Source organism: Lepisosteus oculatus, chromosome 7 (assembly GCF_040954835.1).
Source record: "Lepisosteus oculatus isolate fLepOcu1 chromosome 7, fLepOcu1.hap2, whole genome shotgun sequence".
NCBI classification, from domain to species: Eukaryota; Metazoa; Chordata; class Actinopteri; order Semionotiformes; family Lepisosteidae; genus Lepisosteus; species Lepisosteus oculatus.
This window is the reverse complement of record NC_090702.1, coordinates 24316904-24334195: the sequence shown is the minus strand read 5'-3', so window position 1 is coordinate 24334195 and position 17292 is coordinate 24316904. Positions and strand designations below refer to the sequence as shown.

Below are 17292 nucleotides of genomic sequence, written 5' to 3'. Positions count from 1 at the left end.
AACCATTTCTTTTCTTTATCCAATCGGAGGTCACAGAGAAGCTGGAGCCTATCCTGGCAGGCAATGGGCACAAGGCAGGGTACACCAGATTCTGATACAGACAGGACACCAATTCATTCAAGGGCGCACACAGTCACTAACATGTGCACACTTATACTAGTGTGTCTTTGGACAATGGGAAACTGGCACACTATAGGATTGACTTTGCCAATGCTTTTGAGGATTTTAAATGCTTGAATACACTTGTAGGCAGATAATTTCCAAGACTTAAAATGCAAGTTTTTTAAATCAGGTCTTACTAGTGCATTACACAATATTAATACATCCCTTCAATTAAATTCTACACTTATAACAATACATCCTCAATTCTGTTTGCCTTTTGTGGTTTCTCCACGGTATATAGAAGAAAATTGTCAACATTAACACCTACAATAAGTTCTTTTGTTATAGTATAGTAGATTCTTCAAGATTAGTGCCGACCATTTTTATTTTTTTGTGTTTTTGTTTCTGTTTAATACAGTATAGCTGCTATTCTACCATGATAGGTTATTGGGTTATTGAGTTAGAAAGAATAAAGGAATACTACAAGAAGTCAGATAGGGGTAACAAGTGTTCTTGGGTATCAAAACATTAGTCAGAGAACCAGAAGGTCAGAAATGCTGGAAAAACACAGTAAGACTACAGTATGTGCCTTATTCCCTTATCTACCTTGAGAAATGTACCTTTATATAAGATACCCAAAGTCTGCATTCCATACCTGTTTCCTGTTGCTTGAATGCATTATACAATTTTTAGGTTTGGAGACAATTCTGTGGGGTATTAATCTCTACAAATCTAAGCTGGAGGGTTACTTCAGTAAATCAAACTGAACATGTTTCATATTTCTATTGTCCTGAGAGTCCTTTTTTAACACTGCAGATATGCAACTGCATGTAACATTTGGCACAGGTCTATATCAGATGTCATCTGGCAGGTGTTGGCCCAGTCTTGAATTTTTTGTTGCCTGCACAGTATTTGATAAACTGCCCCTTGTTTACTTAAACTAAAAATGTGACTTGGTATTACAGAAAATAACTTTTTCTTTGTAATTGAAAGCTAACAAACGTAAATGAAAATAAACAGTGTTACCAGCAGCACTGCTACACAGAGGTGAACTTTAGACAGAGGTACACATTATTTGCAGATACTGCAACTAAAAAGAAGCTAACATCACATACAACATACTGTATATTAATAGGGCAGTGAACTCCGATATTACTACAAAAATCTAAAACAAATAAATTATTACTGACCTGCAAATAAAGAATATTGAGAAGAGATGGTTAGTTTCAGTGCTTTGGCCTCTGCATGATTATTTATATTACAAGTGTGACTTAGCAACTGTTTCTCCGCCCTCTCTCCTAACAGCAATTTTCCAGTCTCATTCAGCACTTTAGTAAATGATAGGAAGAACTGGACTGTTATCTGTCCCTAACATTAATCCTTATATTTTGACATCAAATGTGACTTGTTTACCATCTGTGACAGAATCTAGATCAATCACTGATATAAATTGGGAGTGGTCCTAATAAGGATCCCTGTGGTACTCTACTAATTACATGTACAGTATGTCTTTCCCAATTTGAGCATTCACCCCTGATTTGTAGTCTTCATTTTGTATCCTTTAACCAGTTACAAGAATGTGTTACCTCAGTTTAATTTGAGAATTTATCTTTTAATCAGTCCTTGAGTGCTTCTGTTTGCTTCAACAACACTAACAAGACCTAATTTCACTGAATCTGTGTTGACCATCCACTTCAATCATATTACCTATACTGATGACTCTCTAGTTCAGTTCCATTTAGCAATTCCATATCCTTACATGTAATAGAAGCAAGGATTATTAGACTACAATTACTCTGTTTTATTTCTTTGACTTTTTGTAGGGGTAAATGCTGTTTTAGCGATTTCCCAAGGCCTCAAAACGTAAAAGGAATACTGATGTTCTTTCTACTTCAAGCACTACACAAGATGAGGAATTTAGCACATACTGTAGAAAACCCTAATGTTCTTTCTTATCATCTTCTTCTGGGAGTAATGAAAACAAAATGTGCAGCCAGCTGGCAGTGTGTCAGGTCCTGGCATGAGTGGAAAAATAAGAACAAACTTTTCTTGGCATACTGTGAACTTCCTGGTGGGAAGTCCCTTGTCTGAAAGTCTGTTTCATTTAAATTAGAATATATTCCAGACAGAATGTGGAGATTGCCTTGTTAATTCCTCATTGTTTTTTTTTTTAAATTGCATTCCATTTGTTTATTTGCTAAAACAAACAAATAACAACTGAGCTTTCCAGACATGATGTGAGCATTTCGAGGGCATGACAAGACTGCTATTGAATAAACAGGTGCACATGCAGCTGATATGGTTGATGTGAGTTCCCTTAACACATACTGTATCAAAAGTTAATCCCAGTCCAAAAATACAGTAGCTCTTACTCTGCTGTATGCCAAGATTTCTAAAAGACCGTTATCCTTTTCTTTTCAATGAAAGAACACTTGCAGTTTAGACTAGGGGTCCATTAAAAGGTTTAAGTACCATAGATGAGGATTTAACCAAACGTTTGCCTGAACACCAATATACAAAATTCCTGATACGTTTGCTTCCCTTGAATACCGTAAAGGCTCCTGAGCCAAGACGCTAAGAATTAAATTGAAAGGGTCAACAATGATCTACTACAACTCCTAGCACACGCTGCAGAGTCTGCTGCCAACAGGAATGGGACTGATGACTCATGATAATGCCAGTTCAGTAGGTGATAACATCAAATTAGGTGCAAGTTGCAGGCATGCAGAAATGCAAAATCATGGGTCTGGAAAGCTTCATTGTTCAAATACCAGTGTGGTGTTTAAATATAATAGGTCTACATGAAAATCATAAACTAATATTTTTCATGTCCCCTCTGTTCAAATTCTCACCTGTGCCTGTATTAATTTCAATTGCTTGGGCAACTTCCAAAAAGAACATACATTGTATAGCTAGACAGACTGTCTTGGCACATTTATGTCTAAATAAATGCAGCAATGGAAAGAAAAGCTCTCAAGGTTTACAGATACAAGCTCTTGTCTAGTAATTCAAGACACATTAATAGGTTTTTAAAGAGTTGCCATCATCAAAGGGTGCTTGCTTCTTATGTTGTTATATTAAGTATGTAATCAAAGAGGGATTCTAGTTATGTGCAATACTATGATTGCAGCATTTTCTCTATAAATCTGTTTTTGTGTTAGAAAACAATATATAGAGTATATAATGTGCTAGGCGGCAGTCTTAAATTAGCATTCTGAAAGGTATTAAACATTAAAACTACAACATATTTTTTCGAGAAAAAAGTGGAAGCTCAATGCAGTAGTAAATGTTTCATGAACATACCTTCAGTCTGAGTAATAGATCAGCATTAAATAAAGATGTTTCATTTTTGGCACAAAAGGCCATATTGGTAAAATATACATGACCATACTAAATTTACCACAGAACCCTTTTAAAAAGATCAACTCCCAATGAATACAGAATATAATAAAAATGCCTCAAGAATTCTGAAAGATTTCCATGACACTCTTGTCTATTATTTAAAAAATGATCAAATCCTTTGGTGGTCTGAAATGTTTTATAAACATGGTTCTGTCTTTCAAGATGTTGAAAGACATTTGAAGACATTTGAATCCTTCTCATCTCTTTTTAAGGATATTTTAGATACACCAAATATCACAAATTGAAAATGCAGTTCTGTAAATATCTCGGTGAAATTCACTTCATTCAAACTCCATTCCACTCTGTGAACAAACCCTTGGTGAAATTTCTAAATGAAACCTCCCCATTCAGATTCAAAACAGTATACTGTAAAACCTTGATATTGGTAAGTTTTACATTGGTGATTTTGCCTGTTCATGCACAAACATTAGCCACCACTTTGTCCGCATTCACAGGCCGAATTCGCCTATTTGTGGGCATTATTCTTTGTAGTAACGAGAATGCTTGGTGAACAAAGAAGTAACTTGCACATGGAGAAGTGCATCTTGGGTTATGCTTTAGTTGTTAAGTTCCTGTCAGGAAAGTGTTAGGAATATGCTGTTCTTAGACCTGTTATGAGAGCAATGCTTGTATGTTTTACAAAGTAAAATATACATTAAATAACAAAGACAATCCTGTGTTGTCCCCTACGCTATCAGATTGTCAGTTCTCCAGTGTCTTACGGAAAATGCAAACAAAAGAATTTAGAAGAAAAAAAGAAAAGAGAATCAGACAAACAGCAGGAGCAGGAGAGTGAGTTGGTTAAGTGGGAAGGGAATGAGGCTACAGTAGAATAGTAGCTAACAAACCCACTTTTCTGTCCAGCCACTGTATGCAAGACTCTGTCCCTTCTACAGTATGTGCAATGCTGTACAGTGCATATAACCTTCTTTCTTGGCTGTTATTACTGTGCTGTAATAAATAGTAATAACAGACAGTAGACTGATTTTGTTACAGTGCAGTGGTGATGCATTTATAAGAATAAACACAAGATGTAAAAGTTAATACATGCACTCTACAAAAAATTAAAAAAGCAAACTCTAACACAGGGTAAGCTAGAATATTGTAACAGTAAAATAATTTTAACAATAATGTGAATTATAGGGGTTAAATAATGCTTTGTTTTGAGTTTGCAGTATTAATTTTCATTAAAGGGCTATCAATTTGCAATGTGCAAACAGCAAGAAAGGAACTCTATAATATGTAAACAAAGATGTTTGCTGCCCTCATTCTTCCTCTGTGGAAGTGAGCTGATGTGTGAGCTGCAATATAAAGTTACAACTTTGATATCACACCACATTGTTTGAACATGATGAAGCTGTATTGGTGTCTCATGCATGAGTACATTGGTTCTTATTAATGTACAGTATGTCATTTTGAAAAATTAGTAGTATAAAAAAGTTTGATGCTGGAATTTTATTAAACATCACTTCAGGTAGGGCTGAAAGTACAGTGTAGCTCTGTATCACTTCTTACAGTGTTGTTTTTCTTTTACAAATGTCTGCTATTTCTTCATGTTGATGATATAATGGGAATTTCTGGATGCCACATTCATGCTATTAAATGAAATGTGGCATCCATTACATTCAAGTTAAAAATATTTGCCGAATGAGGACAACAGACATCTTTGTTTATACTGTATATTATAGATTTCCTTACTTGCTGTTTGTAAATTACTCAGGGAAGGCATTTTATTACAACACAGAATAACACACATTTCAGAGAGTCATTTAAAACACGTCTTGCTGACACAGCCAGGAAGACTGGTATGAAATGATCTGGTATTTTGTTTGCAGATAAAATCACAATCTGATATCAATATTCCAGTAATGAAGAGACTATTTTTTATCCTTGGCTAAGGTTTTCTATTAGTTTCTATTGATGACCTTAATTTATGAGCATTGCGTCTCTGAATACCCATTTCAATTGCTGTAAATATTAGCCAATAACAGCTGAGATCTCAATCTGAATTCTGTAAAACGTTTTCCTCAATGTTGACCCTTAAGCAACAAAACCAGTACTATCCATCCATCCATTTTCTAACCACTTCTTCCAATTCAGGGTCACAGGGGAGCCGGAGACTTTCCCAGCATGCAATGAGAGCAAGGCAGGGCACATTCTGGACAGGATGCCAGTCCATCACAGGGCACAGACAGACACAAACACATCCACATATGTACAGTATGAGGGAACCAGAACACCCGGAGGAAGCCAACGTGAACACAGAAAGAACACACAAACTCCACACAGATATGACCCCAGCGCTGTGAATCAGTAAGGCTAACCACTGCACCACCTTGCTGGCCACAATCAGTATGAGTTCTACTTAAATCATTATTAGCTTTAGTCCTGTAGAGAGGATACAGCCGTTTTAAGAACACATTGAAACTTTCACCTCAGCTCTTCAGCTGATGGTGACATTAAGTGGCAATACCTTAAGGATCACAGGTGTCTGATGCGTAAAATTAAATCCAGTTAAAGGGTGTATGCATGAAACCACTGGTGAATGAAGAAGATAACTTTAAGGAAAGAACGTGTTGTTCTGTGGCACTTACAGCTTATTGTAATACCGAGCTCTACACCAGGCTTCTTTGGTAGCTTCACGTGAAATGTGCCACTGCTGGGAATGACGGACTCTGTGGACAGAACACAGGGAGAGCAGTGACCCAAAGTGTGGCCTGACCAAACACAACACAGTTCCCTGGTGAAGAGGACATGAGAAGGAAAGAGGAGAGGGAATACTATACCCTTATAAATAAAAAGGAGCAAAATGGTTCTTCCTGAGAAGAGCACTGGAACTCTGCGTCTGCAATTCTCAGATCATAAAACAGTAACTTCAAAAGAAAAACTACAACTCTCCTATGGACAGCAATTATGAATTAGGCTTGATATTTGAAAGATTATCATAAAATAATTGAGGAATTTTCAATTCTCCCTGTAGATCTAATGGAAGCAGTCTTTAACTGTAAAGCCATGGAATGCAGATTGTGAATTAACTTGTACATCATGACTACATCTACTGTACAAACTGTCAACCCCCTATACACCTTCTGTGCACTTCGGACTCTTCTTTCAGTTCCCAAAAAGGGCACCATACACTCGGAGACTGTGCTTTCTCTACTGGTGCAAAAAGACACTCAATTGGTCACCCAGCCATATCAAATTTTGCAAGTCAGTCAGTACTATCAAATCATGTCTTAAAATGCACTTTTATACTTTAGCTTTTAATTATTTTCAATTTGCTCTATTGATTTGTGTATATTGTACCTACCTCTATAAAATAAATATTACTTTATGCTTTTCATCTTTGTTTGTGAAAATACAGTAAATCTCTTTCTGGATAACTTAAATTCCATCTACAGTACATAACATGATTTAAAACAAATCAAAATAGATTTGCTTCACTTGTATAATGTGGATGAATAATGCTTATTATTGACATAAAAAAATCTTGTTGAATTTAATAAATAACTAGAATAAAATAATTCTTATCTAACTATTATAGAGAACTTTCAGTAAAACTATACAACTGTGTCTCATTGCAGTAAACAGTAAGAAGAATGAACAAAACCAATTCTGATTTAAAGTACAAAAGCTGTTCTTTAAAAGACATGTTGTTGGTGTTTTAACTTAAAATATTAAATTAAACTACTTATGTTTTACAAATGCAAATGGACTCAGGTACTAAAAACAAAGCTTTTTTGAAAGACAAAGGTGCTTTATAGGTTTGGAATGTGTCTTGACCTATGCCTACTGTACAAATTGGAATTTGCAGTGAGAGCTGGAAAGGGAGGTGATGATCCTACCTGCCACGTCAAACTCAATCTCCAGCGTGACCTTGCTCGTGATGCTGGAGTCTCGCAGAAGCTGATTGGTCTCCTCCAGGGTGCTGTCCTCAGTGGGGATCCCATTGATTGCCAGGATCCGGTCTCCGATCTGCAAGATGCCACTCCTGCGTAGCAAAGGCAAACAAAAGAATAGAATAGACATATAGAATAAAGAACAGAACAAATCCTGGTCCTAAAGAGCCCCAAATTTACAGCCCATTTAATCAAATAAATAATATGTTCAATTAAGAGACCTTTGGATGCTGAGGGCTGAAGAGTACTTTGCTTTTATCCTAATTGATGTGCAAATTACTTAATTTAACAAATCCCTTCTTTTGTTCATCAGAATGGACTTGTTCTGCATATTTATAAAATGGTGAATTAATGGTGACCTACAAAACCTGCAGGACTGGGGCTCTCCAGAACTAGTGTTGGAGATCAATGTATAGTACCTGAAATATGTTCAATTAAGCAATTCAAAGAACAATATTCTTCAGCCCTCCAGGACATGTGTTCTGTTAATTTAACCAAAATTTGTTTAATCGATCAAATGTTTAAAAAAGTGTTGCCAATTATTTGATAATGGGTGATTTGGGTTGACCTGTAAGACTTATTTTAATATTTTTGTGAGCTGGACTGGTGCTCTACGATACCAGGGCTGGACACCACTAAAGTACCCATTTAAATGGGAAGGTGAACTGTACAATGAGAATGACAAATAATCAACACGGACAGTGCTATATTGGGGCAATATTAACCTGGAAAAGTGTTGCTATCAAAGATCTAAATGGATGACAAAGTATTGTAACCCTTTTGAAACACACCTCCAAGTAGATTAAAACGAGGAAAAATCCTTTTTTGCAGATACCCTTTTGCCCTTTTTTTGCACATGTACAGGAACAAATGGATGCTTGCCTGATCTCTTTTAGAGTCACATGCTCTAATGATACAGCAGCATCACCATGTTAGCAATGAACTGGATCATAATGTACTCGCCCACCTGCACTGCCACTTGACTGAACATGTGAGTTAATTACATGTTAAAGCTGAATGGCTCCAATCCCAGCAAAGGATGTGAAGGGAAACCTAGAATTTGGATGTCATCCTCACACATGTTGCTGTGCTGACTATGCTCACATTTTGTTTACAGGAGCAGCAGATGGCAGAGCATGGCACAGGCACATGTTTTTCTTGACATTTGACCAGACACAGGTTTTGTACATCGCAGTTATCACTTTCCAGCATGTTAGTGTCAGTAATGACTACAATCAAAGAAATGACCAGCCTGCTTCTCTCTCTGTCTTATGTTCTACATCACAAAGACAAAGCAAGGGTGCATGCACTTTAGTCTCTGTCAGGAAATTGAATCAAGCTAATTAAAAAGCTCTATCTGACAAAATATTGTACCCAACGTATCCTTGCATCCTATTCAATGCTGAATTGATGCAAGTTGTAAGGTCTAGTAAGGTTCTAGTAAGATCTTAAAGACTTATAGAGTAGGAAAAGTAGAGTAGAGTGGAGTTTGTCAAGAATAAACTAATCAGACAACGAAAAAAATGCAAAAAGCAGTTTATAACACCAGTGTTAGAGCATTTGTTATTGTGTAGAATGGCCAATATTATGCACAATCTTTAACTGAAAATAAAAAAAAACACATACAGTATGGAGTAAAGACACTAGCTCTGTGAGAATTTGGCCAAATAAAAAGGTCAGGCAAATTTTAATCTGTATCATAGATTTGTACATGTGCGTACATGCAGTGATTATGTTTAACTGATTGCATGTAATACAAGACAAGATGAAAAAGAGAGAGCAAAACACCAAATTATCCATGAAATGCACCAAAGGCTAGGATAGCTCAGTTGTTAATAAATGATTACATCTTCAATTTGCTCTGACAAAGTTTATTAGGCAAAGCTGTTACCGGTGTACAGCGGCTGATGTTAGTTCTGCTCGCTGTGAGACTAAGAATGATCAGTAGGAGGTAATTATTTCACGGATGAATCATGTTTTCTGACAATGTTAATTCTTTGTGATGAGGTATGAATTCCCAGTCATTGACAGTGTTGTTTACCGTCATTTATCTATAAGGAGACTGCTGTTGTCTTACTATGTGTTACTCTGAGCGAGAACTTTAAAATCTTAGAACTCTGTCCTTATGATAAGATGTAAAAATTAAGTAATAATTTAACTCTGTAGTAGATGTTCATGACCTTTCACCCCCTAGATTCTATAAACTATCTGCAGCATTAATATCGGGGCCCTTGGTTAATAGTTCTCTCATTGAGTGCGGAAGAGAGACTGGGAGGCAGATACTTAAGTTAGTAAAACAAGTCTTCTTTGAGGGACAGACAGAGTGGGATACCCACCTCTCCGCGGGGCTGTCTGGATCCATATAGGCAATGAGGGGAGGGGACGACAGGGTCTCTGTGGCAAACACCCCTCCTTGTAACTGGATTCCGAAGCCCAGGATGGGGTCACCAACAAGAGTGACCTCTGTGGTTTCAGTGTGGACCACCTGTCCTGCTAGACCCAAAGTACTGGAGGCCAGAGACACTGAAAAAGAAACAAGACAGGCAAAAAAAAGACACTAAAGTTCACTTCCCGTGTCTAAATGTAAAGTTTAAAAACTGAATTTGTGGGCAAGGTTTACCTTGTAAAAGTGATACATTACTAGTATCAGATTACCCTTTTTTAGGTAAAGGTCAAAACTGAGTAGATGAGGTCAATTAAAAAAATCACATTGAAGAAATAAAATACTAAGACAGGTGAATTATTTTAGCATGAGGAAAAAGCTCTGATGCGGTCATCTTGTGCAAATAATAGAACAAAGATTCAGCCAAGTATAACAAACCTGTACAAATTCTTTCATAAATTATGTTGGAAGCATCTACAGTATGTAAGTGCTTCATCAAACAAGCCACTGAAGAGAAGTCCCAAAGGTCAAACACTTTCAACACAGGGTTTTCTGACATTCCTAGATGAGACTCTAGACAGAGCTGCAGTGAAGCTACATTCCTCGATCAATAGGAAACTGTCCCCTAGAGTCCTGAAAAAGTCTGTTACGCAGTCTGGGTTGTTCAATAATGATTTAAGAGTGTGTTAACCTGGAATCTGTGTAGAATAAAAAACAATTGAATTCACCAATTGTGACACATTTATTGTTTAGAAAGTGGCAATTTTTTATTGCCAGTGACAAAATGCAGTAGAAGAAAAACAAACTTTGAAGCACTCCATCTGTCTGTGAAGCAGGGCAACAAAAGCAACACCTAGTGGATGATCAGTCCCTGCATTCTTCTTTATATTCTCTTCACTCCAACAAATAAAGCTGTTATTCCTCTCCAAAATACATACAAAATCTATAAATAGGCGTTAATTCCATGCTGAAAAACACATTTTGGGTGTTAAGCCTTATTCACCCAAAGTTGTTTTATACTTAAAGAAGGCTCAATGATAATTTGTTTTTTCACCTTAAAGAGTGCTCAAGAGTCAAAACTTTTTTTCTCTACTTTTTAGAGCAGAATTTACTCCCTATCCAAACCTATAGTAAACATTAATCTTTTTTTATGAACTGTAATTTTAAAATAAACTTTCATAACCAGGAATAAAACAGTCCAGCCTAAGGCTGGCCATTTCTAATACTGCATCAAATGCTATCAAGCAGCTTTGAAAACAAGTGATGAATGGGTTTCTACTGGGATGCTGTTGTATTTATTTATGTGATGTTTGGAAATCTATCACTGAGATAGAAACATACCACTGACATGGGCCATTTATTTTCATCAAAGCAATTTGACTGATATTGTACAGAACTGTTTCTAAAACAATCAAAATTCAGTTCTTTGAAGTGAAAGTTAACCGAAGGCGCACAACGGTCCCCAGTACGGAAGCACCAAGGAGTTTCAGAGACAATGATGTCCTTTAATGTATTTATATTTAATAGGATTTCCTCTGGCAGAACATATTACTGCTTGGAATGGCACCTTATGGAAATTATTTCTAACAACACAGAGCATTAGCTGACAATTACATTATGTTAATGTCTGCCCACTGAATCGGGGTATTTCTACTTTGTCGCACTACATTAAGTCTCTAAAGGTCAGGTGGCCTACGCCAGCTTCACATGCAAAAGAGAGAACATGAATCTTGGCAAAAAAGCAGTATCATGAAGTTTCAGACATTATTTCTTCATAAATACCTCCATACAAGGGACTGGGATTTTTAAAATCCATTGCATGGATTTTTAAAATCCATTGCAGTTTAGGACAGAGAGAGAAATCTTGGCAACATTCAAGGAAATTCTATACATGAGCTGGGAATTTAACATTAGAATTGTACAGTAGAATCCAAACATCTCACACATTGATGTGTGATGCTGATTTCTAACCACTGAAACAGGAAAAGCAAGTCTAATGACTGGTCAAGACTTCTGCACTGATGCACGACAGTGGTGAACACACTTTCATAGGCTGGTGATCCTGATCCTGATCCTGGGGTTATGATAGATAATATACTGTAAAGTTATGGAAACAAGAACTGGTAGCAGTAAATCGAAATAAAGGAACTAGGAAAGGCAGATTTAACAATCTTCCTAGATGTCTTTGTCCAAACATTAGTGATAATAGATTTCAATACTGCAGATCAGGCGGTACATTCAACTTTTTAAGAAAGCTTTAATGTTGCACTCAAAATGACAATTAAAAGCATTATCTACCCAAGATAATGAGTGCACACCGAGAGACAAGTGATAAATAAACAGGGAACAGATTCATCATAAGAGCAGATACCTGAGCTAGTCCTAAAGTAATTAGTGCCACATTTTAGTCCCACCAAGTGAACAAGAGGAGCAGAGCTGCCTCTTTATTTGTCTTCTAACACATTAATCCATGTATTACATCGATGTACAGAAACCTAATAGATCAGAAATGAACAGTGTTAATGTTCTTGTCTGTTTCTAACCACTGTTAGAATATAGTTCAGCTTTACTGCCATTGCAAAGGAGGGAAGAAGGCCCAGGCGTAAACTGATTAAATGCTACTCTTTCACCCCTGTTAGGCACAGTCATCCTGATGGGACTTGATGAGACATGCCTGGAGTGAAATCTGTATTGATTCAACTCATCAGGTGAATAACAGACTGGGGCAAGGCTGTGAGGTCTTAGTCCTGATGAAGCAGAAAAGCTAATGCATGGCATTGGCTTTTCAGGCTTGATTATTGCAATACAGTGTTAAAACTGCAGTATGTTCATAAAACAGGTGCACGGATTTTAATCAAAACTAAAAATGCATGAGTATATATCACCTGTTTTAGCTTCCCTGTGGATTTCAGAACACAATTAAAAATACTGCAGCTCACATTTAAGGGCTTAAATAGTTTGCATTTGAAATTAAATTACATATGTTTTAACTACTTAACATTGTACCCTGCCAATATTTGTAATTGTATCTTACTTAATTTCACATTTGTGACATTAAACTTACATTGATGCTGATTGTAGTTTTATTCCTTTGCAAACTTAAAGGAAAGAGGTTCCCATCAATAGCAAAGGAACACTGCTGAAAGTGGCTTAGGTGCTTTCCCAAGTGAAATCTATTTGCAGTCTTTTCTATAAGCATGCAGTACCGGAGATCTAAAATCTCATAAAATGTGACACCGGCAACTAATTATTTGCTAGAGAGAAGTTATTCTGAGATGGTAAATATGTTCATTTTAGTGGTCCAGTGAACAATGTGAAATATCCTTCAGGATCTAATTATATAGCAGTGAGAAGTATTTTTTTCATGAGCTCTGATACGTGATATTACTAATGCCTCCCAGGTAAGCACCTCTATTTTATTTAAATGGCTTGTACTCCGTTAAACCATTCATCAGAACTAGAGCTCATAATGGGCCTGATAAGAAAGAGATGCACCTCCAAACAGGGACACGGGTTCTGTCGACAGCTGTGGATATGGGTAACGAAAAAGCTGACATACAAGAGCTTTTGTGGTCCTTCTTCTTCAGCTTCCTGCGCATCAGCGTGCCGCGGGGGCTGGTGGGATACATGTTCCGGGGCAGCGTGCCCATGTTGAGGGAGCTTAGGCTGTAGGCGCTCATGGAGGTAGGAGAGAAGGAGGATGACACCAGAGCTGGAAGGGGAGAGCAGGCAACAGGGAAGAGTCAAAATGTACAGGCAGCACACGGAGAGCAGCAGACAACCATCTAAAGAATGATCAGGGTCAATGTGTTGTATAGCCCCCTCAAACAAAACCACACGCCTTTAACCGCAATGCGGTACAACACTCATTTGGCTTAACTCTAAACCTTTAGGTACATTTCTGGTGCTTCCAAAACATCGGAGCTTTGGCTGCAGGTGGCTCAGTTCAGGCCTTTCTTCCAAGTGGAACATTTGATTCTTAACTGATGCAGTCCATTCAGTAATCACATGCTGCATCAAATCTCTTAGCATAAACTTAGCAAAAAATAAGGAAATAAGGGTTGTATATCTTTATATATTACAATAGTGCTTCCAGATTGAGTTTCAGAGCACCTTGAGATGCCAGTTTGAATCTGACACTTTCTCATTAAATACCTTTGAGAAGTGTTCTTCAGATGCTACTTATTCCTAAACATTTAGTCACCATTTTTACTCTTTCAAATGGAAAAAAAACAATGCCAGAGCTCTAATGAAGGGCATACACATACAGTATACTGGAAAATTCAGATTATATAACTGACTTTACATTATGCAGTTCAAATGTTCACTTAATAATGTGCTATCTTTTTTTTCTGAGCGTTTTAATCTAGGACCAAAGAAGGTTTGGGTTTTCTTTGATCTCCCTTAAATAATGATCAGAATGATCAGATAAGAAATCAGATTAAACACACAGTTGACGAAGCTAATAGTTGCTACCTTTACTCTGGAATAAAAACCTGTACTGCGAAGAACCTGCTCCAACCTTCTTTCAATAACTGACTCAGCAATAAGTTGTAATGAATTGTAACAGCATAAGTTGTCACAACAGCATTGACACCATAAGTTGTAATGATGTAAGGTTCTGTACAACACATAGACCCAAATCTGTACACAGTTAACAGAAAAGGCTTTTTTATTTATCTACAGTACATAAACACCCTTGGGGAAAGTTACTTGTCTTCAAATAGTCCATATACTGTAGCGTTCAAGCATGACCTTTAATATCATCTCCTTCTTAATAAATGTGGATCCAGTGGCTTCTATGTGTATTGCATAGATAAATAAGGTCAAATAGTTTTAAGAAATTCTGTTTGTTTTTAAAGGAATATAAAAATATAATACGGTATACCTGTATAACCATGTAAAGAACATAATTTATGACATTTTGATTAAATTTGGCTCTAATGTGATCCAATTTGAGCACAAAATATTTATTCTTGGTATGCATAATAAAGCACCTCAAAAATGTTCTGTTGGAGTTAAGATTAGAGAGGTGTTCAGCAATGTTTGTCCTTTGAAAACAGAATTCTTCAGCAGAGCTCCTGGAATGACCTATACAGAGTCTGTCTCTTTCGGTTTTTATATCAAGCCAACGGGGCCTTTACATTTTACTCAAACTTTAGTGAAATTAATATTTTAAATACTGGACATATCTTTGTATGTTTCTTAATTATTCTGAGAGTTTACTACTGCAAAAAACAAACAAACACACATGTCCCACCACCACCTAAGAGAATCAAATCTATCACACTTCAACAAAAAGGTCACACAGCAAAAATGCAAATGATAAAAATATGCTTTTGTCCTTTAGACGATGGTTTATGAGCAGCAGCTTGAAGAATGGCATGGCAATGATTGTTCACAAATGAATCGGCAATCATCAAGCTATTGTAAAAGAGTTCTATTCAAGAAACTAGAAAAAGAGATACTGCCTTTGAAATGCAATAGGCTTCCTCAAGGTCTTGTTTTACCCTTTAAGGACTGCAACAGAGCAAAAGTGTCTGCAGGTTGCACCTAGAGGGGGTCTTAAGTCCAGAACCGATTTTCAGAACTTTTAACTCTTCTGAAACATTGACATCAATTAGCATCTTACAGCTGCTGTAGCTGTGTTTATGCAGCCTTTATTATTTATACAAATTGGCAATCCAAAAACAGTTAATCAGATGTACTGCTTGCAGCTTGAATGTATTGTCTTCTTTTTGGAAAAATATGGTTAACCTTAAATTATGAGTTTTGAAATTAAGGTTTGCTTATACAATTGCTTTTTTATGTATTCATACAGGTTTTTTTTTATTTGTAGCACTTAAAATAAGAGTCCCACAAAATGTACCCACTAGATATTATGCTGTACATTTTTAAATGAAGATAAAATATCTGAAAATGGGCTTTTTAATGGAGTACAAAGGGAAGGGAAGTTCAGATTCTAAAGAAACCCAAGAACACAGACATTAGGCTGTCCTTAAAGGATTACAAGAATATAGTACAGTACTATTTGCAGTGCTAGTATAAAGACACCCTAATTCAAATGGGAGTATTTGGTAGAGCACTTTCTAGATTAGTGGATTTATACACTTTTGTGATGCACAAAAGGAGAATGGCTGCTTATTGGACTAATTTCTTCCTAGAATGCACTTTGTTACTGTACAGTATATACAGTAGATGCAATTTTTTCACAACCGGCAATCTGTGACTGACCCCACTGGGCACAGTTTGCCACAGTGAGTTAAGGAACGCCCACTCAGATACCGGGTGATTTTTTTATCTTTAGCCCCTGAAAATATCCCAGGGTTCTCATGTGGGATGGGAAATTACCAGGATTCCAAACTACACTTTCCCAGACACATGGTTCACTTTACACATTTCTGCACTGCCACATCCAGCAATGTGCACCACAGATTATTACCAGTCCTAAGTTTAACTAAATATATTGGACACATGCTTTAACTTTTTACACGGGATAATTTCAGGATCTAAATTGGATAGTACTTAGTTATTAAGAGCATAAGACATCAATTAGCATTTTTCTTGCTTGACTGTACTGCATATCAAGATTATACAGTATTTACGCGCTCCACCCAGACCACATTGTGGTCTGCCTAATGGTGGAAATAATGGCCTTCAAACCTCATTGCATTTCAAGGACAATAAAAGAGCTAAACAGGACATTGAAGTTCTACTGTAGCTCTATTTGTTCGGAAAAATTGTGAAGGGGCACTCAACAAAAGCTCAAAGAGAATTAAAAAACAAAATACAAATAAGAGGAACAGGAGGAGGAGGAAGAGGAAGAAAGCAGGAACATTACGAAGGTTGTTTGGAGAGGGTTTCTGGTATTTCGAGGCTTGCGTCCTGGAATGGTCAGGGTGGTAGGTGTTATAATGTTGGTAGGGAAGGAAGTTGCGGTTGTTGTTGGCACAGGAGTCCCAGGGCAGCTGCCTGTTGCTTCTTTGCACCTTGACTGTCCACATGAAAGGATGACAGGTATCGCATAACAGAAAATAAGACCAACAGAGAGAAACAAACAAAAGAAGCACCAGAAAATAGGGACAGGTAACTAGATGACCAAAAAAAGGGAAACATCAAAGTAAGAGTGTTAAGCTGGTACAAAATTGTTTAATCTGTCTGGAAAAATTAAACTCCATACAGTACTTCACAATTTAATTCTGAATCCAAGAAATGGAAACAATGGTTCCTTACATGAGCTCTATCTTAAACTGAGAATGACCGAGCTAATGACATTTTTGAATCACAATGTTCTTCTACTTAGTTAAACTTTTATGAATGACAAATTTGAAAGGAAAACCTACGAAAGGTTTAATAATCAATATAAGCATGCTTATGAAAACGTTAGTCTCTGTCCACAGAAATTGGTAGGGTAAAAAAAAAACAGGGGTGTCCATTTCTGGTACCATACTGAAGGGCTATAAGAACTTGCCCTAGCTGGAGAACGATCTGACACATCTCGCACAT

General features: G+C 36.8%; 1 protein-coding gene across 11 annotated transcripts in view; it reads right to left on the bottom strand.

Moving 5' to 3' along the window:
• The window catches only part of grip1 (glutamate receptor interacting protein 1), a 305230-nt gene that overhangs the window by 27885 nt on the left and 260053 nt on the right, over positions 1–17292 (bottom strand). For 9 of the 11 annotated variants that reach the window (XM_015352804.2, XM_069192309.1, XM_015352807.2 and 6 more), the window contains 5 exons: positions 16628–16780; positions 13346–13498; positions 9740–9926; positions 7350–7495; positions 6099–6179 (listed from right to left, as the gene is read on the bottom strand). In XM_015352804.2, the coding sequence (XP_015208290.1) occupies positions 6099–6179; positions 7350–7495; positions 9740–9926; positions 13346–13498; positions 16628–16780 (720 nt within the window). The remainder of the gene's footprint in view (positions 1–6098; positions 6180–7349; positions 7496–9739; positions 9927–13345; positions 13499–16627; positions 16781–17292) is intronic. The other 2 variants (XM_015352810.2, XM_069192310.1) reach the window with 1 other exon arrangement.